Below are 24803 nucleotides of genomic sequence, written 5' to 3'. Positions count from 1 at the left end.
ACCACAGGTTCTCAATGGGGTTCAGATCAGGTGAACAAGGAGGCCATGTCATTAGATTTTCTTCTTTTATACCCTTTCTTGCCAGCCACGCTGTGGAGTACTTGGACGCGTGTGATGGAGCATTGTCCTGCATGAAAATCATGTTTTTCATGAAGGATGCAGACTTCTTCCTGTACCACTGCTTGAAGAAGGTGTCTTCCAGAAACTGGCAGTAGGACTGGGAGTTGAGCTTGACTCCATCCTCAACCCGAAAAGGCCTCACAAGCTCATCTTTGATGATACCAGCCCAAACCAGTACTCCACCTCCACCTTGCTGGCGTCTGAGTCGGACTGGAGCTCTCTGCCCTTTACCAATCCAGCCACAGGCCCATCCATCTGGCCCATCAAGACTCACTCTCATTTCATCAGTCCATAAAACCTTAGAAAAATCAGTCTTGAGATATTTCTTGGCCCAGTCTTGACGTTTCAGCTTGTGTGTCTTGTTCAGTGGTGGTCGTCTTTCAGCCTTTCTTACCATGGCCATGTCTCTGAGTATTGCACACCTTGTGCTTTTGGGCACTCCAGTGATGTTGCAGCTCTGAAATATGGCCAAACTGGTGGCAAGTGGCATCTTGGCAGCTGCACACTTGACTTTTCTCAGTTCATGGGCAGTTATTTTGCGCCTTGGTTTTTCCACACGCTTCTTGCGACCCTGTTGACTATTTTGAATGAAACGCTTGATTGTTCGATGATCACGCTTCAGAAGCTTTGCAATTTTAAGAGTGCTGCATCCCTCTGCAAGATATCTCACTATTTTTGACTTTTCTGAGCCTGTCAAGTCCTTCTTTTGACCCATTTTGCCAAAGGATAGGAAGTTGCCTAATAATTATGCACACCTGATATAGGGTGTTGATGTCATTAGACCACACCCCTTCTCATTACAGAGATGCACATCACCTAATATGCTTAATTGGTAGTAGGCTTTCGAGCCTATACAGCTTGGAGTAAGACAACATGCATAAAGAGGATGATGTGGTCAAAATACTAATTTGCCTAATAATTCTGCACTCCCTGTATATATATATATATATATATATATAGCTACAAATAGGTAATTAGATATGAATTTGAGTTTGTTTAAATAATATATTAATAAATTATAATTAACTTAGCAGTACCAATGGTAAAACACCTTAGAAGTAGTCAAAGGGGCAATTTATTTCTTCTACTGCCCATGTGTGAACAACAATGCACATCAATATATATTCATATATAAATATATATGTGTGTGTGTGTATATATAGGGGTTTCTTTTCCTTCTGAGGGAATGAAAAAACAGTGGAAAGAAAAAGAAGAGAAATATACTAATTTAACAAATAAAAAGTTAGATTACAAAATGCAATTAAGACATAAAGCTTCAGTTTCATACAGCTTACAATTTGTATTCAATGTCACTTTAATACAAATGCGGAAAGTGCGCCATCCTGCAGTGTGCGCATTATAGTGCTTGTGTGTGTTTATGCTTTTTACATTTTTGTGCAGTGGAAATAGTAAAAGAGGAGAATGTTGGAGACAGGTCTGTACAGACAAACATTCTCTTTATTAAGCTACACACGATTTTCCATTAGTCACGAGAGTCGCTGGCAGCACCAAACTGAGCGCTCGGCAATACAAATAAAAAACACTCCAACTTCTTTTCTCTCTCATTTATTGATTCAGTTTTTTTTATTTTTCTTTAACATTTGTGACTGCTCTTCTTCAGTTTTGCAAGTGAAATGTGAAGAAGCTTGAGTTCTAATCAAAGTAGAAATGACAAAGGTTTGGTCATGAAAACTGTGGATTTAATGTAAACACTACATTCGATTAAATTTGTTTTTTGTATTTTTTTTTTGTAAATTTTTTTTTGCTTGTTTTTTTTTTAAATTTTTTTTTTTCCGCAGCACAAACATCCCACATGAGAGAAAAAACACCATTCACTAAAAGGAAGGATAAAGGGGAGAGAAAGCAGCACAAAAGCATTCACTTGGGGTTAAGTAAAGTAGATTTAAAGAAAAGAAGCCTATCAGTTTATAATACACGGATTTAGAGCGAAAATGTCTAAAGGGGAAATATTTCGGCAGCTGGAGAGTGAGAGCTGTGCTTTTTCTATACAAACCCAGAGAGTGAATGATACACAATTCAGACTATTAGGGACCTAATTAGAGGCGTTACAAAGACACCAGTTCTGTACAGTTCAGCTACCCTGGAAAAGTTTTTTTGTTTGTTTTGGGTTTAATTTCCTATGAAGGGTTTCAAGTCCTTATGAAATATTTCCAGTTCTCCAAAAATAAAATGGATTGCTAATAATCCATTTTGTCTGGGACTGTGCAGGCCTCATGGCCAACAAAGGGGTTACAAATAATTGATAAGATGCCTCTTTACAATTGGTGCAAGAAAATAAAATGATAATAAGGGAGAAGGTGTCATTAAGCTACAAGCACGTGGGAAAAAAATAACATTTTAGTTTCTTCTAAATGTAAAGACTTAGCTAACCAGATTTACAGCATCCTATGCAGCCACTATTCCAGTGAAAACGTTACACATCAACTTTAAGGAAGGCTGTGTTTTTTTTTCTTTTTTTCTGTTTTTTTTTTTCTTTTTTTACAAAGGCCAAAGGTCATGCTACCTGCAGAACGTCAATTTGAGGGTCCATCAAGCAGTGTGGAGAAGAGAGGGACAGAGAGGAGTATTCCCCTGAAATTGCAGACTGTTCCCCCTGCTCCGCAGACTGGGTTGGCACTGATAACTTTTCAACATGTATGGGACCCAATGCTTTGAGATACACAGACTAGAAGGGTCTTCTTGATTCCACACAGACCCTTGCACAGTAACTGCCCCAACATAAGCTGAGCACACTGTCCTGCGAGTCTCACAAACACTTCTACCTGGTTTAGATTTTTGGGTTGTTTTTTTTTTTCTTTGTTACTCAAGAGCTGAGCAGAAGAGAAACATCTGAAAGTTCTGTGTCAAAGCAACACGTCATAAGGAATTCAAATATTTTATCTTCTCTATTTATACAAAGTTATAGTTTAACCCACTTAAGATCTGAAAGAAATTTTACAGTACAATTCACTTTTTTCATATATGAATGGGTTAACAGGTTATACCTGAAAATGGATTAAAATTCCCTTACCTCCTACATTTTTTTGCATTGGCTGAACTGTCAGGGAATCCAATTCTGTTCAAGCTCTTAGAGAAAAACTAAACACATGGTATATATATATATATATATATATATATATATATATATATATATATATACACATACATATATATATACATATACATATATATATAATTCATTTTGCCTTCTCAGTTTACCAACTTGCATTATTTTAACCAGTGGATAAATTGCTATACAGAGGAATCAGTACAAGCCGCAGCCTCTGAGGTTGTTGGCAATGATGATATCGGTGACAGCGTCGAACACGACCTGGATGTTATTCGTGTCTGTAGCGCAGGTCATATGACAATAAATCTCCTTATTGGGCGATCGGTTCTTGCTTTCAAATTGTGCTTGGATGTAAGCAGCTGCATCATCATAAGTGTTGGGACCTGGAATTGATAAAAAGACAAAAAAATAAGTTAGTATCATTCCCTGAACTTGGACACAGGCCTGGCTCAACTGCAAGGCACATAAGGTGGTCCCTTTAGGGCCCAAGGGAAAGATATTGCTATGTTCCTGTTGTAGTTTTTTTTTTATGGTAAGTCTCGATACAAAATTTCTATAGTGGAGTCAGGGCAGAACAAATTCATATAAAGTCATGGATATGAGTTTTAATCAACCACAGAATCCCTGTAAGGGCTGCAATCAATTGGAAAAAGGGGAAAGTTGTGTGATTTCAGATGCAGCTCTATGACCCCCTGTAGCAGCCAATCCCAATGCTCATTTCATGTCTCCTGGGTGCATCTGTAGTTTACTTAAATCACATGTTTATTGCATTTTTGTTCAATTTTATGCTGGAGTGAAGTTAGGCTTAAAGACTTCAATAAAGTTATGTTTGAATAGTTCTCAACCACTGTGGGCTTTTCAATATGTGACTGATTATTATTAGCTAATAGAGTAGATAGCATTGATGAAATTGTTTCTTCACTGGAAATGCTTGATGTTAGATAGGTTTGTAAGACTGCAGTGATTCAGTAAATTACATTTTGTGTTTAGGACAACAGCCTTAAAGCCTAGCATCATCTTCTTCTGTTTATAGAAACTAATGTAAATGAGTTTGCTGTGCACGTACAATTGCTAAATGCAATAACAATAATAAACAAGCAAACTATTATAATAAAGTAGCAAACTATTTACATGTTTATTCCAATACAGTAAGATAGATATTCAGTTATAAATACTAAAGTTGCTCATATTGGTAGGGATGACAACACTAAGCTTACTAATAAGCAGACCTATATGTACATTAGTCTGGAGGCTTTTGGCATCTGCCCAGGGGTTAGTCGGGGGCCTTTGGGTCAGTTGGAGTCATTGGTCTAAGCTCAGTAAGGGTTACATAGAGGAATTGGTTTAGCTTTGAGTGATCTGCAGGTATTAATACACTATGGGCACGATTATGAGTGGCGCGAGTGATAAGGTGTCATTGGTCTGAGCTCAGTAAGGGTTACATAGAGGAATTGGTTTAGCTTTGAGTGATCTGCAGGTATTAATACACTATGGGCAAGATTATGAGTGGCGCGAGTGATAAGGGGTCATTGGTCTGAGCTCAGTAAGGGTTACATAGAGGAATTGGTTTAGCTTTGAGTGATCTGCAGGTATTAATACACTATGGGCAAGATTATAAGTGGTGCGAGTGATAAGGGGTCATTGGTCTAAGCTCAGTAAGGGTTACACAGAGGAATTGGTTTAGCTTTGAGTGATCTGCAGGTATTAATACACTATGGGCAAGATTATGAGTGGCGCGAGTGATAAGGGGTTTATCGTTGGTGTTTGCACATGTTAGAAGTATCGCGCATATTAATACCTGCATTTAAATTTGAAAAAGAAGCATGTTTGCAATATACTTCCATTAGCAAAAATCTAGTAACAGTTATTACTGTTTTTCTGCGGCATACGCAGATATCCTGTGAGGGCCTGTGCATCAGTATTCAAGCTCAGTGTTCATTGCTTCTGTGGAGACTTAATTTGGGTCATACAAGGCACCACTGACTCTCTAAGAGTTTGCATACTGGTGCACAGGCCATCACAGGATATGCGCGTATGCCACAGAAAAACATAAGAACTTTTACTAGAAGCATTTTTGCTAATGGAAGCAAATTGCAAACATGTTTCTATTTGGCATTGAAATGCATCCATGCACATTTCAATTTTGACCTTTCTATCCCTTTAAGTAGCTGAAAACGTGTAAAATAATTTATATGCAATATTCATATTTAATAAAGTGTTTAACTGTGTGTGTACTGTAAATAATTCACATTCCAATGTTCTTCACGTAGGGGAATATGTTTTAAGTATTTTTAAATAGATATTCATACATATATATATATATATATATATATGTGTGTATATATATATACCTATATATTACTATATACTGTATATATATATATATATATATATATATATATATATATATATATATATATATATTTGTATTTATGAATAAATAGTACATATTCTGCTGTGTGAGGAACATTGAAGAGTGGAATATTAATATTTCATGTCGGGTTAACGCACTTTGTTAAACACGATCGGGTTTACACGTGAGTATGGTGTTAGTTCACCCCCCCCCCCACTTTTTGCACTCAATTGAAGTCTATGGGGAATACGTTAATGTGATTGCGATATTGAAAGTTCGGATTTTTGGGTGCATCTGGTTAGCGCAGGAGAAAAAACTTTTGCGTAGTATCCAATGCGCAAAAAAACGTACTTCTAATAGAGTTAGCAAGTGAGCGATAATTACCAATCCATTCGTTATCTGGCTCTATGATTGCAATTATTTTAAGCTATTTTATCCATTGTTTTGCTACTTCAAAAGTAATATTCTAGTGGTTTTTCTGCCTGTAGTTTCTGCCAAAGGTGGTGTTTAAGTAAAGGGCCCAAATTTCTGCCACTTTTAGTTTGTTTCAGTCAGTTAAACTCTGCAAATAGAAAAGATTACAATATTCCTGGTACTTATAATAATCAACAGTTTGTACAGAACATAATCCTGCATTTTACTCACATCAAGGGGTAGCATATTTGGGCCTGTAGCCCCATCCCTGCCTATGTAGGTTAAACAATGTCCTATTTTCTTCCCACAGAAAATCCTGCATTTAACCCCACAAAACACTCACACTCATTCTAAAGTCTCCTCTCTTAATCATTTTAGTCTCTATTGTTTAAGTCCAATTTATAGTTTAAAGGTACAGTGTTGCCCATCACTGGCTTAGGACCTCATTATCTCTGCAGTCTTTTCGTGATTTTTCACAAACAAGGTCCTGAGTGGTCTGGTGTTTTCTTGTGTGTACTAATATAAAAGGGATAAAAAGGTCAAAAATTTAAATGTGCATTGCAATTTGAAATAAAAGTATTTTTTCAATATACTTTCATCAGCAAAAATGCTTTTAGTAAAAGTTATTACTGCTTTGTTGAGGGCCCGTGCACAAGTATTTAAACACCATGCCTACTCAGAGAGTCAGGTGGTGTCATGTGTATTGCTTCTAAAGACATCATTTGAGTCATACAAGCCACTGTTGACTCTCTGAGAAGGTGTAGTGTGAATACTGGTGGGCTTTCAAAGAATATGTGCGTATGCTACTGAAAAACAATAATAACTTTTACTAGAAGTATTTTTGCTAATGGAAGTATATTGCAAAATGCTTCTATTTTAACTTAAAATGCCCCATTCACTTTTTTTTTTACCTCCCTAGTCAAAAAGGATGATCTTCCTGGAGTAATTCTGAAGTAATCAATGACTCCAGACTAGTCATCAGAAGCCACCATTCTGAAGTAAGCCCACAGGCCAAAATATTTAAATGAGATGACTCTAGAGTCATTCACTGGCTGTTCATGCTTGTGAAGTAATCAGTAAGGTAATCTGTTAATCATTCTGAAGTCATCACCCAGAATTTGTTTACCTTAGCTGATGACTTTACAAGTCTGATAATGTCTAATGATGTGCAAATGACTTCTAAAGTAGTTTAGTGCTTATTAAATGACTCCAGGATAGTCTCTAAAGTAATCAAGCTTGAATTGGGCATTCTATCCCTTTAACGCTCCATTGAGTAATAGTTATGTTGCTAAATTATGATTTTGAGTAATTAAGCCGGATACCCAGCCATTCCAAAGCTCCCAAAAACCTACTAAGTTAGTGAATAAGGTTAGTGATTGTATTGGGATTACATTTTGTCAAGGGAGTGGCAAAATGTAGCCTCTCTTGGGTTTCAAAAATCCTTGTTGGCAACTTTAAAAACAATTCATGCAAGTTATGCAAGTATAAAAAAAAAGACCTAAATGACCAAAATCAGATAAAATGCTCAAAGAATCAAAACTATTTTGGAGAAGTACCAAATATGTAAAACTGAAAGAGAAAAGAATGTTAAAATGATATAACTTCTAAAACACTATTTTCGTCCGAATCAAGGATTCAGTAAACAAACCATCAGTGCAAAAAAAACAGATTAAAAAACAAGGCCCTTCTTGACAAGAAAACTTCTAAGGGATTGGCATCAGACACAATGCCTGTTCATTTTGCTACAATCTTTATGCAATGTTGGGAACTTTTATTTTTGCAAGAACATTTTAGATAAAACAACCATGTACCACAACCATTCCCACTGATATTTATCTTGTCTTAAACTGGCAGACAACTTATGTGACCTAGACTGTTGACCTCGGAGCCATCTATGGGGCACTTATTGCTTTGTATGTTTTGAACCATCACTTTGGGCTAGTTTTATCAAAGGCTATGCAAACTCTGTATGTGCTTTGACTGTAACTGCGCCCAAGTTCGCCTCCGGAGAAGCGCACATGTGCGCCTGAATTCATCAAATAAATAGACGCAACTTTGCGCAGGCGAGCTGGGGCGTAATAATGATACATTTCGCCTGTCGGAAAAACATAATTTATGTAAGAACTTACCTGATAAATTAATTTCTTTCATATTGGCAAGAGTGACGTATGGGATATACAATCCTACCAGGAGGGGCAAAGTTTCCCAAACCTCAAAATGCCTATAAATACACCCCTCACCACACCCACAATTCAGTTGACGAATAGCCAAGTAGTGGGGTGATAAAGAAAGGAGTAAAAAGCATCAACAAAGGATTTTGGAAATAATTGTGCTTTATACAAAAAAATCATAACCACCATAAAAAAGGGTGGGCCTCATGGACTATTGCCAATATGAAAGAAATTAATTTATCAGGTAAGTTCTTACATAAATTATGTTTTCTTTCATGTAATTGGCAAGAGTCCATGAGCTAGTGACGTATGGGATATCAATACCCAAGATGTGGAACTCCACGCAAGAGTCACTAGAGAGGGAGGGATAAAATAAAAAACAGCCATTTTCCGCTGAAAAAATAATCCACAACCCAAATTATAAGTTTTATTCTTTAATGACAAGAAAAAATTAAAACATCAGCAGAAGAATCAAACTGAAACAGCTGCCTGAAGAACTTTTCTACCAAAAACTGCTTCTGAAGAAGCAAATAGATCAAAATGGTAGAATTTAGTAAATGTATGCAAAGAGGACCAAGTTGCTGCTTTGCAAATCTGATCAACTGAAGCTTCATTCTTAAAAGCCCACGAAGTGGAGACTGATCTAGTAGAATGAGCCGTAATTCTCTGAGGCAGGGTCTTACCCCGACTCCAAATAAGTTGAATTAATCAAAAGCTTTAACCAAGAAGCCAAGGAAATAGCAGAAGCTTTCTGACCTTTCCTAGGACCCGAAAATATAACAAATAGACTAGAAGTCTTCCTGAAATCTTTAATAGCTTCAACATAATATTTCAAAGTTCTTACCACATCCAAAGAATGTACAGATCTTTCCAAAGAATTCTTAGGATTAGGACACAAAGAAGGGACAACAATTTCTCTACTAACGCTGTTAGAATTCCCAACCTTAGGTAAAAATTTAAAAGAAGTCCGCAAAACCGCCTTATCCTGATGAAAAATCAGAAAAGGGGATTCACAAGAAAGAGCAGAAAGCTCAGAAACTCTTCTAGCAGAAGAGATAGCCAAAAAGAACAACACTTTCCAAGAAAGTAGTTTAATGTCCAGAGAATGCGTAGGCTCAAAAGGAGGAGCCTGTAACGCCCTCAAAACCAAATTAAGACTCCAAGGAGGAGAAATTGATTTAATGACAGGTTTAATACTAACTAAAGACTGTACAAAACAGTGAATATCAGGAAGTTTAGCAATCTTTCTGTGAAATAAAACAGAAAGAGCAGAGATTTGTCCCTTCAAAGAATTTGCTGACAAACCTTTTTCCAAACCATCCTGAAGAAACTGTAAAATTCTAGGAATTCTAAAAGAATTCAGAGAAACCTCTATGACTCAATTTCCATACCTTCAAATTTAATGATTTGAGATCCTGATGGAAAAATGGACCTTGAGACAGTAGGTCCGGCTTAACGGAAGTGGCCAAGGTTGGCAACTGGACATCCGAACAAGATCCGCATACCAAAACCTGTGTGGCCATGCTGGAGCCACCAGCAACACAAACAATTGTTCCATGATGATTTTGGAGGAGATCACTCCTGGAAGAAGAACTAGAGGTGGAAAAATGTAAGCAGGATGATAACACCAAGGAAGTGTCAGCGCATCCACTGCATCCGCCTGAACATCCCTGGGCAGGTATCTGGGAAGTTTCTTGTTTAGATGAGAGGCCATGAGATCTATCTCTGGAAGACCCCACATCTGAACAATCTGAGAAAACACATCTGGATGGAGAGACCACTCCCCTGGATGTAAAGTCTGACGACTGAGATAATCCGCCTCCAAATTGTCTACACCTGGGATATGCACTGCAGAGATTAGACAGGAGCTGGTTTATGCCCAAGCAAGTATCCAAGATACTTCTTTCATAGCTTGAGGACTGTGAGTCCCACCCTGATGATTGACATATGCCAGAGTTGTGACATTGTCTGTCTTAAAGCAAATGAATGATTCTCTCTTCAACAGAGGCCAAAACTGAAGAGCTTTGATAATTGCACAGAGTTCTAAAATATTGATTGGTAATCTCGCCTCTTGAGATTTCCAAACCCCTTGTGCTGTCAGAGATCCCCAGACAGCTTCCCAACCTGAAAGACTTGCATCTGTTGTGATCACAGTCCAGGTTGGCCAAACAAAGGAAGCCTCTTGAACTAAACGCAGGTGATTTAACCACCACGTCAGAGAGTGTCGAACATTGTGATTTAAGGATATTAACTGTGATATCTTTGTATAATCCCTGCACCATTGATTCAGCATACAAAGCTGGAGAGTTCTCATGTGAAAACGAGCAAAAGGAATCGCGTCCGATGCTGCAGTCATGAGGCCTAAAACTTCCATGCACATAGCCACTGAAGGGAATGACTGCAGGCTGCAACCAATTTCAAACGTCTCTTGTCTGTTAGAGACAGAGTCATGGACACCGAATCTATCTGGAAGCCTAAAAAGGTGACCCTTGTCTGAGGAATCAAGAAATTCTTTGGAAAATTGATCCTCCAACCATGTTTTTGAAGAAACAACACTAGTTGATTTGTGTGAGATTCTGCAGAACGTAAAGACTGAGCTAGTACCAAGATATTGTCCAAATAAGGAAACACCGCAATACCCTGCTCTCTGATTACAGAGAGTAGGGCACCTAGAACCTTTGAAAAGATTATTGGAGCTGTTGCAAGGTCAAATGGAAGAGCAACAAATTGGTAATGCTTGTCTAGAAAAGAGAATCTCAGGAACTGATAATGTTCTGGATGAATCGGAATATGAAGGAATGCATCCTGCATGTCTATTGTAGACATATAATGTCCTTGCTGAACAAAAGGCAGAATAGTCCTTATAGTCACCATCTTGAAAGTTGGTACTCTTACATAACAAAATAAATTTTCCTTCTTTGGGACAATGAACAGATTTGAATAAAACACCAGAACCGGCATGATTACCCCTGAAGACTCTCAGTCTGAAACACACTTCAGGAAAGCCTGAGCTTTTACTGGATTTGCTGGGATACGCGAGAGAAAAAAAATCTTCTCACAGGAGGTCTTACTCTGAATCCTATTCGATACCCTTGAGAGACAATGCTCTGAATCCATTGATTTTGGACAGAATTTACCCAAATATCCTTGAAAAGCCTTAATCTGCCCCCTACCAGCTGAGCTGGAATGAGGGCCGCACCTTCATGCGGATTTATGGGCTGACTTTGATTATTTAAAAGGCTTGAATTTATTCCAATTTGCGGAAGGCTTCCAATTGGATGCAGATTGCTTGGGGGAAGGATTAGATTTTTGTTCCTTATTTTGACGAAAGGAACGAAAACGGTTAGAAGCCTTAGATTTACCCTTAGGTTTTTTATCCTGAGGCAGAAAAAAAACCCTTCTTCCAGTAAGAGTTGAAATAATAGAATCCAACTGAGAACCAAATAAATTATTACCTTGGAAAGAAAGAGATAATAATCTAGACTTAGATTTCATATCAGCATTCCAAGATTTAAGCCACAAAGCTCTTCTAGCTAAAATAGTTAAAGACATGGATCTAAATCAAATAAAATGATTAGCATGTTGCAGTAAGCGAACAATGCTAGATATGTCAGAATCCAATTCTTGTTGCGCTAAATTCTCCAACCAAAAGGTTGATGCAGCCGCAACATCAGCCAAATTGCAGGCCTGAGAAGATGACCTGAATATAAATAGGCTTTCCTTAGATAGGATTCAAGTTTCCTATCTAATAGATCTTTAAAAGAAGTACTATCTTCCATAGGAATAGTGGTATGTTTAGCAAGAGTAGAAATAGCCCCATCAACTTTGGGGATCTTTTCCCAAAACTCTATAGAAATTGCTGGTAAAGGATACAATTTTTTAAACCTTGAAGAAGGAATAAAAGGAGTACCTGGCTTATTCCATTCCTTAGAAATCATATCAGAAATAGCATCAGGAATAGGAAAAACTTCTTGAGTAACCACAGGAGGTTTAAAAACAGCATTTAAACGTTTACTAGTCTTAATGTCAAGAGGACTAGCTTCCTCTAGCTTCCAAAGTAATTAACACTTCTTTTAACAAAGAACGAATATACTCTATTTTAAACACATAAGTAGATTTGTCAGTGTCAATATCTGAGGAAGGATCTTCTGAATCAGATAGATCCTCATCAGAGGAGGATAAATCATTATGTTGCTGGTCATTTGAAATTTCATCAACTTTATGAGAAGTTTTAAGAGACCTCTTACGTTTATTAGAAGGTGGAAATGCAGACAAAGCCTTCTGAATAGAATCAGTAACAAATTCTTTAAAATTCATAGGTATATCATGTACATTAGAAGTTGAAGGAACTGCAACTAGCAATGTACTATTACTGATGGATACATTCTCTGCATGTAAAAGTTTATCATGACAACTATTACAAATGACATTCAGAGATTTCCACAACCTTACAACAAATGCACTTAGCTTTGGTAGAACCGATGTTAGGCAGCAAATTTACAACAGATACTTCTGAGAAAGGATCACATTGAGACATCTTGCAAAATGTAAAAGAAAAAATAACATATAAAGCAAATATGACAGTTTCAAGAATGGGAAAAAATGCAAACAGCATAGCCCTCTGACATAGAAAGAGGCAAGAGGCAAACAGCAATGGGGTATAAATAAAAGAAAAAAAATTGGCGCCAAGTATGACGCACAACGTAACTGAATCTGATTTTTTTTTACGCCAACAACATCCGGAAATGACACACTTGCATCACTAACGACGCAACCATGTGTAAAGACTCGGCGTCAACTACGACGCCAGAAATGACGAACTTGCGTCAACGGACGTACTTTCGTGCCAAAAAATTATTGCGCCAAGAATGACGCAATAAAGTCTAGCATTTGGCACACCTTTGGCCTAGAACTGCCCGCAATTTGCAAGAAAAATGTAGTAAATCAGAAAAAGACTAAAACCCCAGGTAAGAAAAAAAATATTTCTTAATATGTTTATTTTCCCCAAATATGAAACTGACAGTCTGCACAAGGAAATACATGAACCTGACTCATGGCAAATATAAGTACAATATATATATATATATATATATATAAAACTTTATATAAATGCATAAAGTGCCAAACCATAGCTGGGGTGTCTTAAGTAATAAAAAACATACTTACCAAAAACACACCCATCCAAATATAGCAGATAGCCAAACAAGTACTGAAACGGTTATCAGTAGAGGTAATGGTATATGAGAGTATATCGTCGATCTGAAAAGGGAGGTAGGAGATGAATCTCTACGACCGATAACAGAGAACCTATGAAATAGACCTCTGTTAGGGAAATCATTGCATTCAATAGGTGATACTCCCTTCACATCCCTCTGACATTCGCTGTACTCTTAGAGAAATCAGGCTTCAAAATGCTGAGAAGCGCATATCAACGTAGAAATCTTAGCACAACTTACTTCACCACGGTCACACCTCCATAGGACGCAAAGTTTGTAAAACTGAATTGTGGGTGTGGTGAGGGGTGTATTTATAGGCATTTTGAGGTTTGGGAAACTTTGCCCCTCCTGGTAGGAATGTATATCCCATACGTCACTAGCTCATGGACTCTTGCCCACTACATGAAATATATATATATATATATATATATAGCTACAAATAGGTAAATCGATATGAATTTGAGTTTGTTTAAATAATATATTAATAAATTATAATTAACTGAGCAGTATCAATGATAAAACACCTTAGAAGTAGTCAAAGGGGCTACTTTCAGTTCCCTATCGGCGCCAAGCAATGATAAATAAGAAACTGGGCGTATTTGTAGGTCGGGCTGTTAAATTACGCCTATTACGTATGTATATTGTTGCACTCGGGAGCACACCCTTGCACCTAGGCGAATGCAAGCGGAGTGTGAAGAAGTTTCTTTCAGATTTGCGCAATTACAGGCGCAGAGTGCTTTGATGAATATGACGATCAGTTCGTATGTGCTATTTTGGACGAAATTATAGGAGAATGGCTTTGATAAATCTAGCCCTTTGTTTAGAATATGGTGCAAGCTAAACACAATGTATAAAATAAAAACAAATAGTGTTTTAACAGCCTAGACCACTAATTAAATAAAATACAGTTGTTAAATGTATATCAAAAGCTCACATGATTCTTACAATGTTTTATACTATAAAAAAAAACATTAAATAGTGTCTTAAACTAAGTGTTTGCAATAAAACTCTTTTTAATCAAGTGACAAACATACAAGAGAACTATTTTCTAAAAAAGTTTACTATAATTTTGAATATTCTCCAAAAGTTTTAGGAATAGCCTATTATGAAAGAAAATTATGCAAGTGTTATCAAATGGAATTTTTTTCCTGAAATAAATACCTGAGGATGTTAGTCAAATTAGAAATATACAGGAAGTATTTTTGCAATATATCGGCGAGATTACGAGTTTTGCGGTAACAGGTGTGCGTTGCTAACGCTTAGTTTCAGCTCACCGCTCACCTAAAGTAACGCTGGTATTACAGGTTTTTTTAAACCTGGCGTTAGCCGCAAAAAGGTGAGCGTAGAGCAGAATTTAGCTCCACATCTTACCTCAATACCAGCGTTGCTTACGGTAGCGGTGAGCTGGCTAAACGTGCTCGTGCACGATTTCCCCATAGGAAACAATGGGGCTAAGCTGGCTGAAAAAAAACCTAACACCTGCAAAAAAGCAGCGTTCAGCTCCTAACGCAGCCCCATTGTTTCCTGAACATGAACCCCGAGTCTAAACACCCTTAATCTTACACTTATTAACCCCTAATCTGCCGCCCCCGACATCGCCGACACCTACATTATATTTATTAACCCCTTATCTGCCGCTCCGGACACTGCCGCCACCTACATTATCCCTATGAACCCCTAATCTGCTGCCCCCAACATCGCCGAACCCTACATTTTATTTATTAACCCCTAATCTGCCCCCCAACGTCGCCACAACTATTATAAATTTATTAACCCCTAATCTGCCCCCCAACGTTGCTGCAACTATAATAAATTTATTAACCCCTAATATGCCCCCCCCAACGTCGCCGCAACTATAATAAATTTATTAACCCCTAATCTGCCGCCGCCACTATAATAAATTTATTAACCCCTAAACCTAAATCTTACCCTAACCCCTTACATAGAATTGAGCTCGCATTCTATTGGCTGATTGGAACAGCCAATAGAATGCAAGCTCAATCCTATTGCATCAGCCAATAGGATTTTTCCTACCTTAATTCCGATTGGCTGATAGGATTCTATCAGCCAATCGGAATTGAAGGGACGCCATCTTGGATGACGTCACTTAAAGGAACCTTCATTCAGTAGTCGGATCAAGAAGGAAGAGGATGCTGCGCGTTGGATGTCTTCAAGATAGACCCGCTCTGGATGGAAGAAGATAGAAGATGCTGCCTGGATGAAGACTTCTGCCGGTCTGGATGTCCTCTTTTGGCCGGATCGGATGAAGACTTCTGCCCCTCTGGAAGTCCACTTGTGCCCGGCTGGGTGAAGACGTCTCAAGGTAGGGTGATCTTCAAGGGGGTAGCGTTAGGTTTTATTAAGGGGGGATTGGGTGGGTTTTAGAGTAGGGTTGGGTGTGTGGGTGGTGGGTTTTAATGTTGGGGGGTATTGTATTTTTTTTTACAGGTAAAAGAGCTGATTAATTTGGGGCAATGCCCCGCAAAAGGCCCTTTTAAGGGCTATTTGTAATTTAGTATAGGGTAGGGAATTTTATTATTTTGGGGGGCTTTTTTATTTTATTAGGGGGATTAGATTAGGTGTAATTAGCTTTAAAAAATTGTAATTCTTTTTTTATTTTTGGTAATTTAGTGTTTATTTTTTTCCGTAATTTTGTTTATTTAAATTAATTGTAAATAACTGTAGGTAGTTTAGGTAATTAGTTTAATTATAGTTTAGTGTTAGGTGTAATTGTAACTTAGGTTAGGATTTATTTTACAGGTAAATTTGTACTTATTTTAACTAGGTAGTTATTAAATAGTTAATAACTATTTAATAACTATTTACCTAGTTAAAATAAATACAAAGTTGCCTGTAAAATAAATATAAACCCTAAGCTAGCTACAATGTAACTATTAGTTATATTGTAGCTATCTTAGAGTTTATTTTACAGGTGAGTATTTAGTTTTAAATAGGAATAATTTATTTAATGATAAGAATATTTATTTAGATGTATTTTAATTATATTTAAGTTAGGGGGTGTTAGGGTTAGACTTAGGTTTAGGGGTTAATAAATTTATTATAATGGTGGCGACGTTGGCGGCGGCAGATTAGGGGTTAATAATTGTAGGTAGGTGTCGGCAATGTTTGGGGCGGGAGATTAGGGGTTAATACAATTTAGAGAACAAATTTTCCCGGATCTGTAATGGCCAAATATAAGATGTTAGATGTTATGTATAAGTAATATATACGAATGATGGTGGCACAGTACTTATACACAGTCTCTGCAATAACATAAAAACAAGAAACTGGAGTAGTTGGTTCCGTTGTAGCTGTGATTGCAAAAATGTCTTTGTCAAAGCTGTAACATGCAAAGAAAAACGTCCAGATGGGTTCAATTATTCACCTTTGGTTGCCTATGAGTAAGTAATTGTCCGCTGGACTAGGCAAAAGGGACCCCTGGTAACTTATATTTTCCGGTCTTGTAAAAAATGGACTAGTCTGCCAGCATAAATGTCATTATCAGAGTTCAGCTAATTTAGAAATCATGTATTTAGTGATATTGCCCTTCTGTTGGTTACTGGTAGTAGGGTCTGGAAACAGACCATATAGTAAAAAAAACTTTTACTCACAGTAGGAGGCAAGCGTACTTGATGAGACGTAATGGTGGGCTTGACGAGACATAATACAATTTAACTAGTGTTTGCGAGGCGGGAGTGCGGCGGTTTAGGGGTTAATACATTTATTAAAGTGGCGGCGATGTCCGGTCGGCAGATTAGGGGTAAAATCATTTTATTATAGTGTTTGCGATGTGGGGGGGTTAATAGGCAGTTTATGGGTGTTAGTGTACTTTTTAGCACTTTAGTTAAGAGTTTTATGTTCCGGTGTTAGCCCATAAAACTCTTAAATACTGACTTTTAAATGCGTCAGGAGTCTGGACAGGAGAGGGTGTACTGCTCACTTCTTCCAAGACTCGTAATACCGGCGTTAGGCAAATTCCATTAAAAAACATAATTTATGCTTACCTGATAAATGAATTTCTCTTGTAGTGTATCCAGTCCACGGATCATCCATTTCTTATGGGATATTCTCCTTCCCAACAGGAAGTTGCAAGAGGATCACCCACAGCAGAGCTGCTATATAGCTCCTCCCCTAACTGTCATATCCATTCATTCGACCGAAAACAAACAGAGAAAGGAGAAACCATAGGGTGCAGTGGTGACTGTAGTTTAATTAAAATTTAGACCTGCCTTAAAAGGACAGGGCGGGCCGTGGACTGGATACACTACAAGAGAAATAAATTTATCAGGTAAGCATAAATTATGTTTTCTCTTGTTAAGTGTATCCAGTCCACGGATCATCCATTACTTATGGGATACCAATACCAAAGCTAAAGTACACGGATGATGGGAGGGACAAGGCAGGATTAAGCGGAAGGAACCACTGCCTGAAGAACCTTTCTCCCAAAAACAGCCTCCGAAGAAGCAAAAGTATCAAATTTGGAAAATTTGGAAAAAGTGTGAAGCGAAGACCAAGTTGCGGCCTTGCAAATCTGTTCAACAGAGGCCTCATTTTTAAAGGCCCAGGTGGAAGCCACAGCTCTAGTGGAATGAGCTGTAATCCTTTCAGGGGGCTGCTGTCCAGCAGTCTCATAGGCTAGGCGTATTATGCTCTGAAGCCAAAAGGAAAGAGAGGTTGCCGAAGCTTTTTGACCTCTCCTCTGTCCAGAGTAAACGACAAACAGGGTAAATGTTTGATGAAAATCTTTAGTAGCTTGTAAGTAAAACTTCAAGGCACGGACTACGTCCAGATTATGTAAAAGACGTTCCTTCTTTGAAGAAGGATTAGGACACAATGATGGAACAACAATCTCTTGATTGATATTCTTGTTAGAAACCACCTTAGGTAAAAACCCAGGTTTGGTACACAGGACTACCTTATATGCATGAAAAATCAGATAAGGAGAATCACATTGTAAGGCAGATCGCTCAGAGACTCTCCGAGCCGAGGAAATAGCCATCAAAAACAGAACTTTCCAAGATAAAAGTTTAATATCAATGGAATGAAGGGGTTCAAACTGAACTCCTTGAAGAACTTTAAGAACCAAGTTTAAGCTCCACGGGGGAGCAACAGGTTTAAACACAGGCTTAATTCTAACCAAAGCCTGGCAAAATGCCTGGACGTCTGGAACCTCTGCCAGACGCTTGTGCAAAAGAATAGACAGAGCAGAAATCTGTCCCTTTAAGGAACTAGCTGATAATCCTTTGTCCAAGCCCTCTTGGAGAAAAGACAATATTCTAGGAATCCTAACCTTACTCCATGAGTAATTATTGGATTCACACCAATAAAGATATTTACTCCATATCTTGTGGTAGATTTACCTGATAACAGGCTTTCGTGCCTGTATTAAAGTATCAATGACTGACTCGGAGAAGCCACGCTTTGATAGAATCAAGCGTTCAATCTCCATGCAGTCAGTCTCAGAGAAATTAGATTTGGATGATTGAAAGGACCTTGTATCAGAAGGTCCTGTCTTAGAGGCAGAGTCCATGGTGGAAAGGATGACATGTCCACTAGGTCTGCATACCAAGTCCTGCGTGGCCACGCAGGTGCTATCAGAATCACCGATGCTCTCTCCTGTTTGATTTTGGCAATCAGTCGAGGGAGCAGAGGAAACGGTGGAAACACATAAGCCAGGTTGAAGAACCAAGGCGCTGCTAGAGCATCTATCAGCGTCGCTTCTGGGTCCCTGGACCTGGATCCGTAACAAGGAAGCTTGGCGTTCTGGCGAGACGCCATGAGATCCAACTCTGGTTTGCCCCCACAATGAATCAACTGAGCAAACACCTCCGAATGGAGTTCCCACTCCCCCGGATGGAAAGTCTGACGACTTAGAAAATCCGCCTCCCAGTTCTCCACGCCTGGGATATGGATTGCTGACAGGTGGCAAGAGTGGTACTCTGCCCAGCGAATTATTTTTGAGACTTCTAACATCGCTAGGGAACTCCTGGTTCCCCCTTAATGGTTGATGTAAGCCACAGTCGTGATGTTGTCCGACTGAAATCTGATGAACCTCAGTGTTGCTAACTGAGGCCAAGCCAGAAGAGCATTGAATATCGCTCTTAACTCCAGAATATTTATTGGAAGGAGTTTCTCCTCCTGAGTCCACGATCCCTGTGCCTTCAGGGAATTCCAGACTGCACCCCAACCTAGAAGGCTGGCATCTGTTGTTACAATTGTCCAATCTGGCCTGCGAAAGGTCATACCCTTGGACAGGTGTACCCAAGACAACCACCAGAGAAGAGAATCTCTGGTCTCTTGATCCAGATTTAGCAGAGGGGACAAATCTGTGTAATCCCCATTCCACTGACTCAGCATGTATAATTGCAGTGGTCTGAGATGAAGGCGCGCAAATGGCACTATGTCCATTGCCGCTACCATTAAGCCGATTACCTCCATACACTGAGCTACCGAAGGGCGCGGAATGGAGTGAAGAACACGGCAAGCATTTAGAAGTTTTGATAACCTGGACTCCGTCAAGTAAATTTTCATTTCTACAGAATCTATAAGAGTCCCTAAGAAGGAGACTCTTGTGAGTGGGGATAGAGAACTCTTTTCCTCGTTCACTTTCCACCCGTGCGACCACAGAAATGCCAGAACTATCTCTGTATGAGACTTGGCAACTTGAAAGCTTGACGCCTGTATCAGGATGTCGTCTAGATACGGAGCCACCGCTATGCCTCGCGGTCTTAGAACCGCCAGAAGTGAGCCCAGAACCTTTGTAAAGATTCTCGGGGCTGTAGCCAACCCGAAGGGAAGAGCTACAAATTGGTAATGCCTGTCTAGAAAGGCAAACCTTAGAAACCGATGATGATCTTTGTGAATCGGTATGTGAAGGTAGGCATCCTTTAAGTCCACTGTGGTCATGTACTGACCTTCTTGGATCATGGGTAGGATGGTCCGAATAGTTTCCATTTTGAAAGATGGAACTCTGAGGAATTTGTTTAAGATCTTTAGATCTAAAATTGGTCTGAAGGTTCCCTCTTTTTTGGGAACCACAAACAGATTCGAATAAAAACCCTGTCCTTGTTCCGTCCGCGGAACTGGATGGATCACTCCCATAACTAGGAGGTCTTGCACACAGCGTAGGAATGCCTCTTTCTTTATCTGATTTGCAGATAGCCTTGAAAGATGAAATCTCCCTTGTGGAGGGGAAGCTTTGAAGTCCAGAAGATATCCCTGAGATATGATCTCCAACGCCCAGGGATCCCGAACATCTCTTGCCCACACCTGGGCGAAGAGAGAAAGTCTGCCCCCTACTAGATCCGTCGCCGGATAGGGGGCCGTTCCTTCATGCTGTCTTAGAGGCAGCAGCAGGCTTTCTGGCCTGCTTGCCTTTGTTCCAGGACTGGTTAGGTTTCCAGGCCTGCTTAGATTGATCAAAAGTTCCCTCTTGTTTTGAAGCGGAGGAAGTTGATGCTGCACCTGCCTTGAAATTTCGAAAGGCACGAAAATTAGACTGTTTGGCCTTTGCTTTGGCCCTGTCCTGAGGAAGGGTGTGACCCTTACCTCCAGTAATGTAGGCAATAATTTCCTTCAAACCAGGCCCGAATAAGGTCTGCCCCTTGAAAGGAATGTTGAGTAATTTAGACTTTGAAGTCACGTCAGCTGACCAGGATTTAAGCCATAGCGCCCTACGCGCTTGGATGGCGAATCCGGAATTCTTAGCCGTTAGTTTAGTCAAATGAATAATGGCATCAGAAACAAATGAGTTAGCTAGCTTAAGTGTTCTAAGCTTGTCAATAATTTCAGTTAATGAGACTAGCAAGCTTGGAAAACACTTTAAACAAGTTTACAAGCAATATAAAAAACGTTACTGCACCTTTAAGAAACACAAATTTTGTCAAAATTTGAAATAACAGTGAAAAAAGGCAGTTACACTAACGAAATTTTTACAGTGTATGTAACAAGTTAGCAGAGCATTACACCCACTTGCAAATGGATGATTAACCCCTTAACACCCAAAATGGAATAATAAAAGACAAAAACGTTTTTTTTTTTGTTTTTTTTTTTTTGTGTTTTTTTTTCCAAACAGTCACAACAACTGCCACAGCTCTACTGTGACTTTTTACCTCCCTCAAAAACGACTTTGAAGCCTTTTGAGCCCTCCAGAGATGTCCTGGATCATGCAGAGGGAAACTGAATGTCTCTGTCAGTATTGTTATCTGCACAGAAAAGCACTAAAATAGACCCTTCCCACTCATATTGCAACAGTGGAAAGCCTAAGGAAACTGTTACTAGGCAAAATTCAAGCCAGCCATGTGGAAAAAAACTAGGCCCCAATAAGTTTTATCACCAAATACATATAAAAACGATTAAACATGCCAGCAAACGTTTTATATTACATTTTTATACATTTTTAAGACTATGCATCTCTATTAATAAGCCTGATACCAGTAGCTATCACTGCATTTAAGGCTTTACTTACATTACTTTGGTATCAGCAGCATTTTCTAGCAAATTCCATCCCTAGAAAAATATTAACTGCACATACCTTATTGCAGGAAAACCTGCACGCCATTCCCTCTCTGAAGTTACCTCACTCCTCAGAATATGTGAGAACAGCCATGGATCTTAGTTACTTCTGCTAAGATCATAGAAAACGCAGGCAGATTCTTCTTCTAAATACTGCCTGAGATAAACAGTACACTCCGGCACCATTTAAAAATAACAAACTTTTGACTGAAGAATAAACTAAGTATAAAACACCACACTCCTCTTACGACCTCCATCTTGGTTGAGGCTTGCAAGAGAATGACTGGATATGACAGTTAGGGGAGGAGCTATATAGCAGCTCTGCTGTGGGTGATCCTCTTGCAACTTCCTGTTGGGAAGGAGAATATCCCATAAGTAATGGATGATCCGTGGACTGGATACACTTAACAAGAGAAAGATAGGATACGCAATTGATGTAAGGGGATTTGCGGTATGCTAAAATCGTGGAAAAAAAGTGAGCGGTACACCTGTACCTGCCTGACTGGGCATTAAAAAAGCAGCATTAGGACCCCTTAACGCTGCTTTTTAAGGCTAACGCAAGACTCGTAATCTAGTCGTAAATATTTGAAACAATTACATGTGACATTGAATGATACCATTGCTACACATCATAGGCAGCAATAAGAGAACAGGAAAATGTGTGTACAAGTAGCATACCACCATATCCATAGCTAGATAAGTGCACATTAAATTTAAAAACAAAAACAATGATAACACATCTATAGGGCAAATGTGCTTCTAATCAATCAAACTTAAAATTCACTAAAGTGTGTTTCATATTTGGCTTTTAATGTTAAAACTAACGCTTGCCATAAGGAGAAACCTAATCTAATAAAATATGTCTGGTTAGGCCCAATAAGAACGTTCTCTTAATATAAACTATATACAGTATACTATATATATATATAAATATATATATATATATATATATATATATTAATTTATATACATGAAACCATTATAAACTGTTCATAACTTGAGCCATAAAGCTCTGAGACTCGGTATTGGAAAAGCTGACTTAAAAGTCAACTGCATAATATACATAATGGCGACATAGCAAACCAGGAAAATTAGCTCAACAAAGGCAAGCTTAAAGGGACACTAAACCCAATTATTTTCTCTTATGATTCAGATAGAGCATGTAATTTTAAGCAACTTTCTAATTTACTTCTATTATCAATTTTTCTTAGTTCTCTTGCTGTCTTTACTTAAAAAGCAGGAATGTGATGCATAGGAGCCGGCCCATTTTTGGTTAAGATCCTGGGTTATGCTTGCTTATTGGTGGCTAAATGTCAGCCACCAATAAGCAAGCGCTATCCATGGTGCTGAACCTAAAATGGGCAGGCTGCTAAGATTTACATTCCTGCTTTTTAAATAAAGATAACAAGATAACGAAGAAAAATTGATAGGTGTAAATTAGAAAGTTGCTTAAATTGCATGGTCTATCTGAATCATGAAAGAAAAAATGTAGGTTTAGTATACCTTTAACTAAAATTGGTTACAATTAGCACTGCCCATGCAGACAGCATTGACTCCAAACACTACTCATCTATATATGGAAACAGCAGCAATGCATCTTAAAAGCAGATACAGCATATTTATCCAAAAAGTCTTTTAAGAGGAACAATAGCATGTGCATCAACTTTAGGAAACAGTAAACAAAGCAGACCTGGACAATTTCATGAAGATTAACCTTGATACAACAGAAGAAGTGCAACAGACTTATAATTCCATCCTTAAAATAACGAAACCAAAGAATCCCCTTACATGACATTTAACATTTATAAGAGTGGGAAACATTCATACAACTTTACAACATGCAGGAATATGAGGAGCATACAGACTTACATTTGTGCTGTCAGGTTGAAAATAATGAGAGAAGGGACACTAAATGCCTAGACTTGCACAAATGTTTCCTATGATGACTACCTAGCATAAAACCAGATGATTAAGCTGTTGAAAGATATACTCAGGGAGATACACAAAACAGAAAGACCTGAAACCGTAGAATCTTTCATCTTCCAGAAGGCAGTAAACTTCTAAAATATGCCTTAAGGGATTTCCTCAGAATTCACAATTTATTTGAACTTTCTACAGAAAAGACTTTACCTGTCGAGGAGGCTAAGGTTAAGAAGCCATCCAGTAATGCATAGTATAAATGCCAAGGTCCTTAGTTAAGTAAGTACTACTAAGGAGCAAACATCTTACTTTTAAAATGGTTTCTGCTTTCTCCATATAGACACAAGGTTGAATAACCACACGTGCATGAAAGAAAGATACAGTGATTTATATTGTGCAAAGATTCAATTCAGCTTTAAAGATAACTATAAATCAGTAGGTATGGGTGATTTACAATTATAAATACAGTGATTGATAAGTAACTATTTTGAGGCTTTCCCCTTAATATTTAAATTTTCACTTGTTTTGTTATAGAAAAAGAGTGTTTTGGAAAGTCAATTCCAATGGAAGTAGTATATCAAGAAGGTTATAATAGCTAGCCCTGCAAATATGTTCTCACCTGTATACTCTGGGAAGCAGATGGATAGAGGGGACTTCTTGATCTTCTCAGCAAAGAGGTCCTTCTTGTTGAGGAAGAGGATGATGGATGTGTCAATGAAGAACTTGTTGTTACAGATGGAGTCAAAGAGCATTAGAGACTCATGCATTCGGTTCTGTAGTGAGGAGTTAGGAGAGAGAAGAGGAGGAGAACAGAGAGAAAGGAGAGAAGGAGTTAGGCTAAGGAAGAAGGAACGGTTATCAGCGTAAAAATAAAGGAAAAAGAAAATAAAGTCATTAGATACTGCAAACTGTTTTTAACAAATTCGATGGTAAATAAAATTATTTTTCAAATGTTTGTATGAGGTGTACTACCCGCAAGCTTTAATTTGACCAGAAATATACTACAAGCATTAACTTATATAAAC

The 24803-nt window shown here is 38.4% G+C and overlaps 1 protein-coding gene across 1 annotated transcript in view; it reads right to left on the bottom strand.

Annotated features, from left to right (window-relative positions):
- Nucleotides 1-1558: 1558 nt before the first annotated feature.
- Nucleotides 1559-24803, bottom strand: part of GNAO1 (G protein subunit alpha o1) — a 471718-nt gene continuing 448473 nt past the window's right edge. The window contains exons 7-8 of the mRNA XM_053700323.1: nt 24398-24551; nt 1559-3573 (exon numbers count right to left, since the gene is read on the bottom strand). Of these exons, the coding sequence (XP_053556298.1) occupies nt 3386-3573; nt 24398-24551 (342 nt within the window). The 3' untranslated portion in view covers nt 1559-3385. The remainder of the gene's footprint in view (nt 3574-24397; nt 24552-24803) is intronic.

The sequence above is a fragment of the Bombina bombina genome, chromosome 1 (assembly GCF_027579735.1).
Source record: "Bombina bombina isolate aBomBom1 chromosome 1, aBomBom1.pri, whole genome shotgun sequence".
Taxonomy (NCBI): Eukaryota; Metazoa; Chordata; class Amphibia; order Anura; family Bombinatoridae; genus Bombina; species Bombina bombina.
This window is presented reverse-complemented; position numbering and strand designations above follow the sequence as displayed.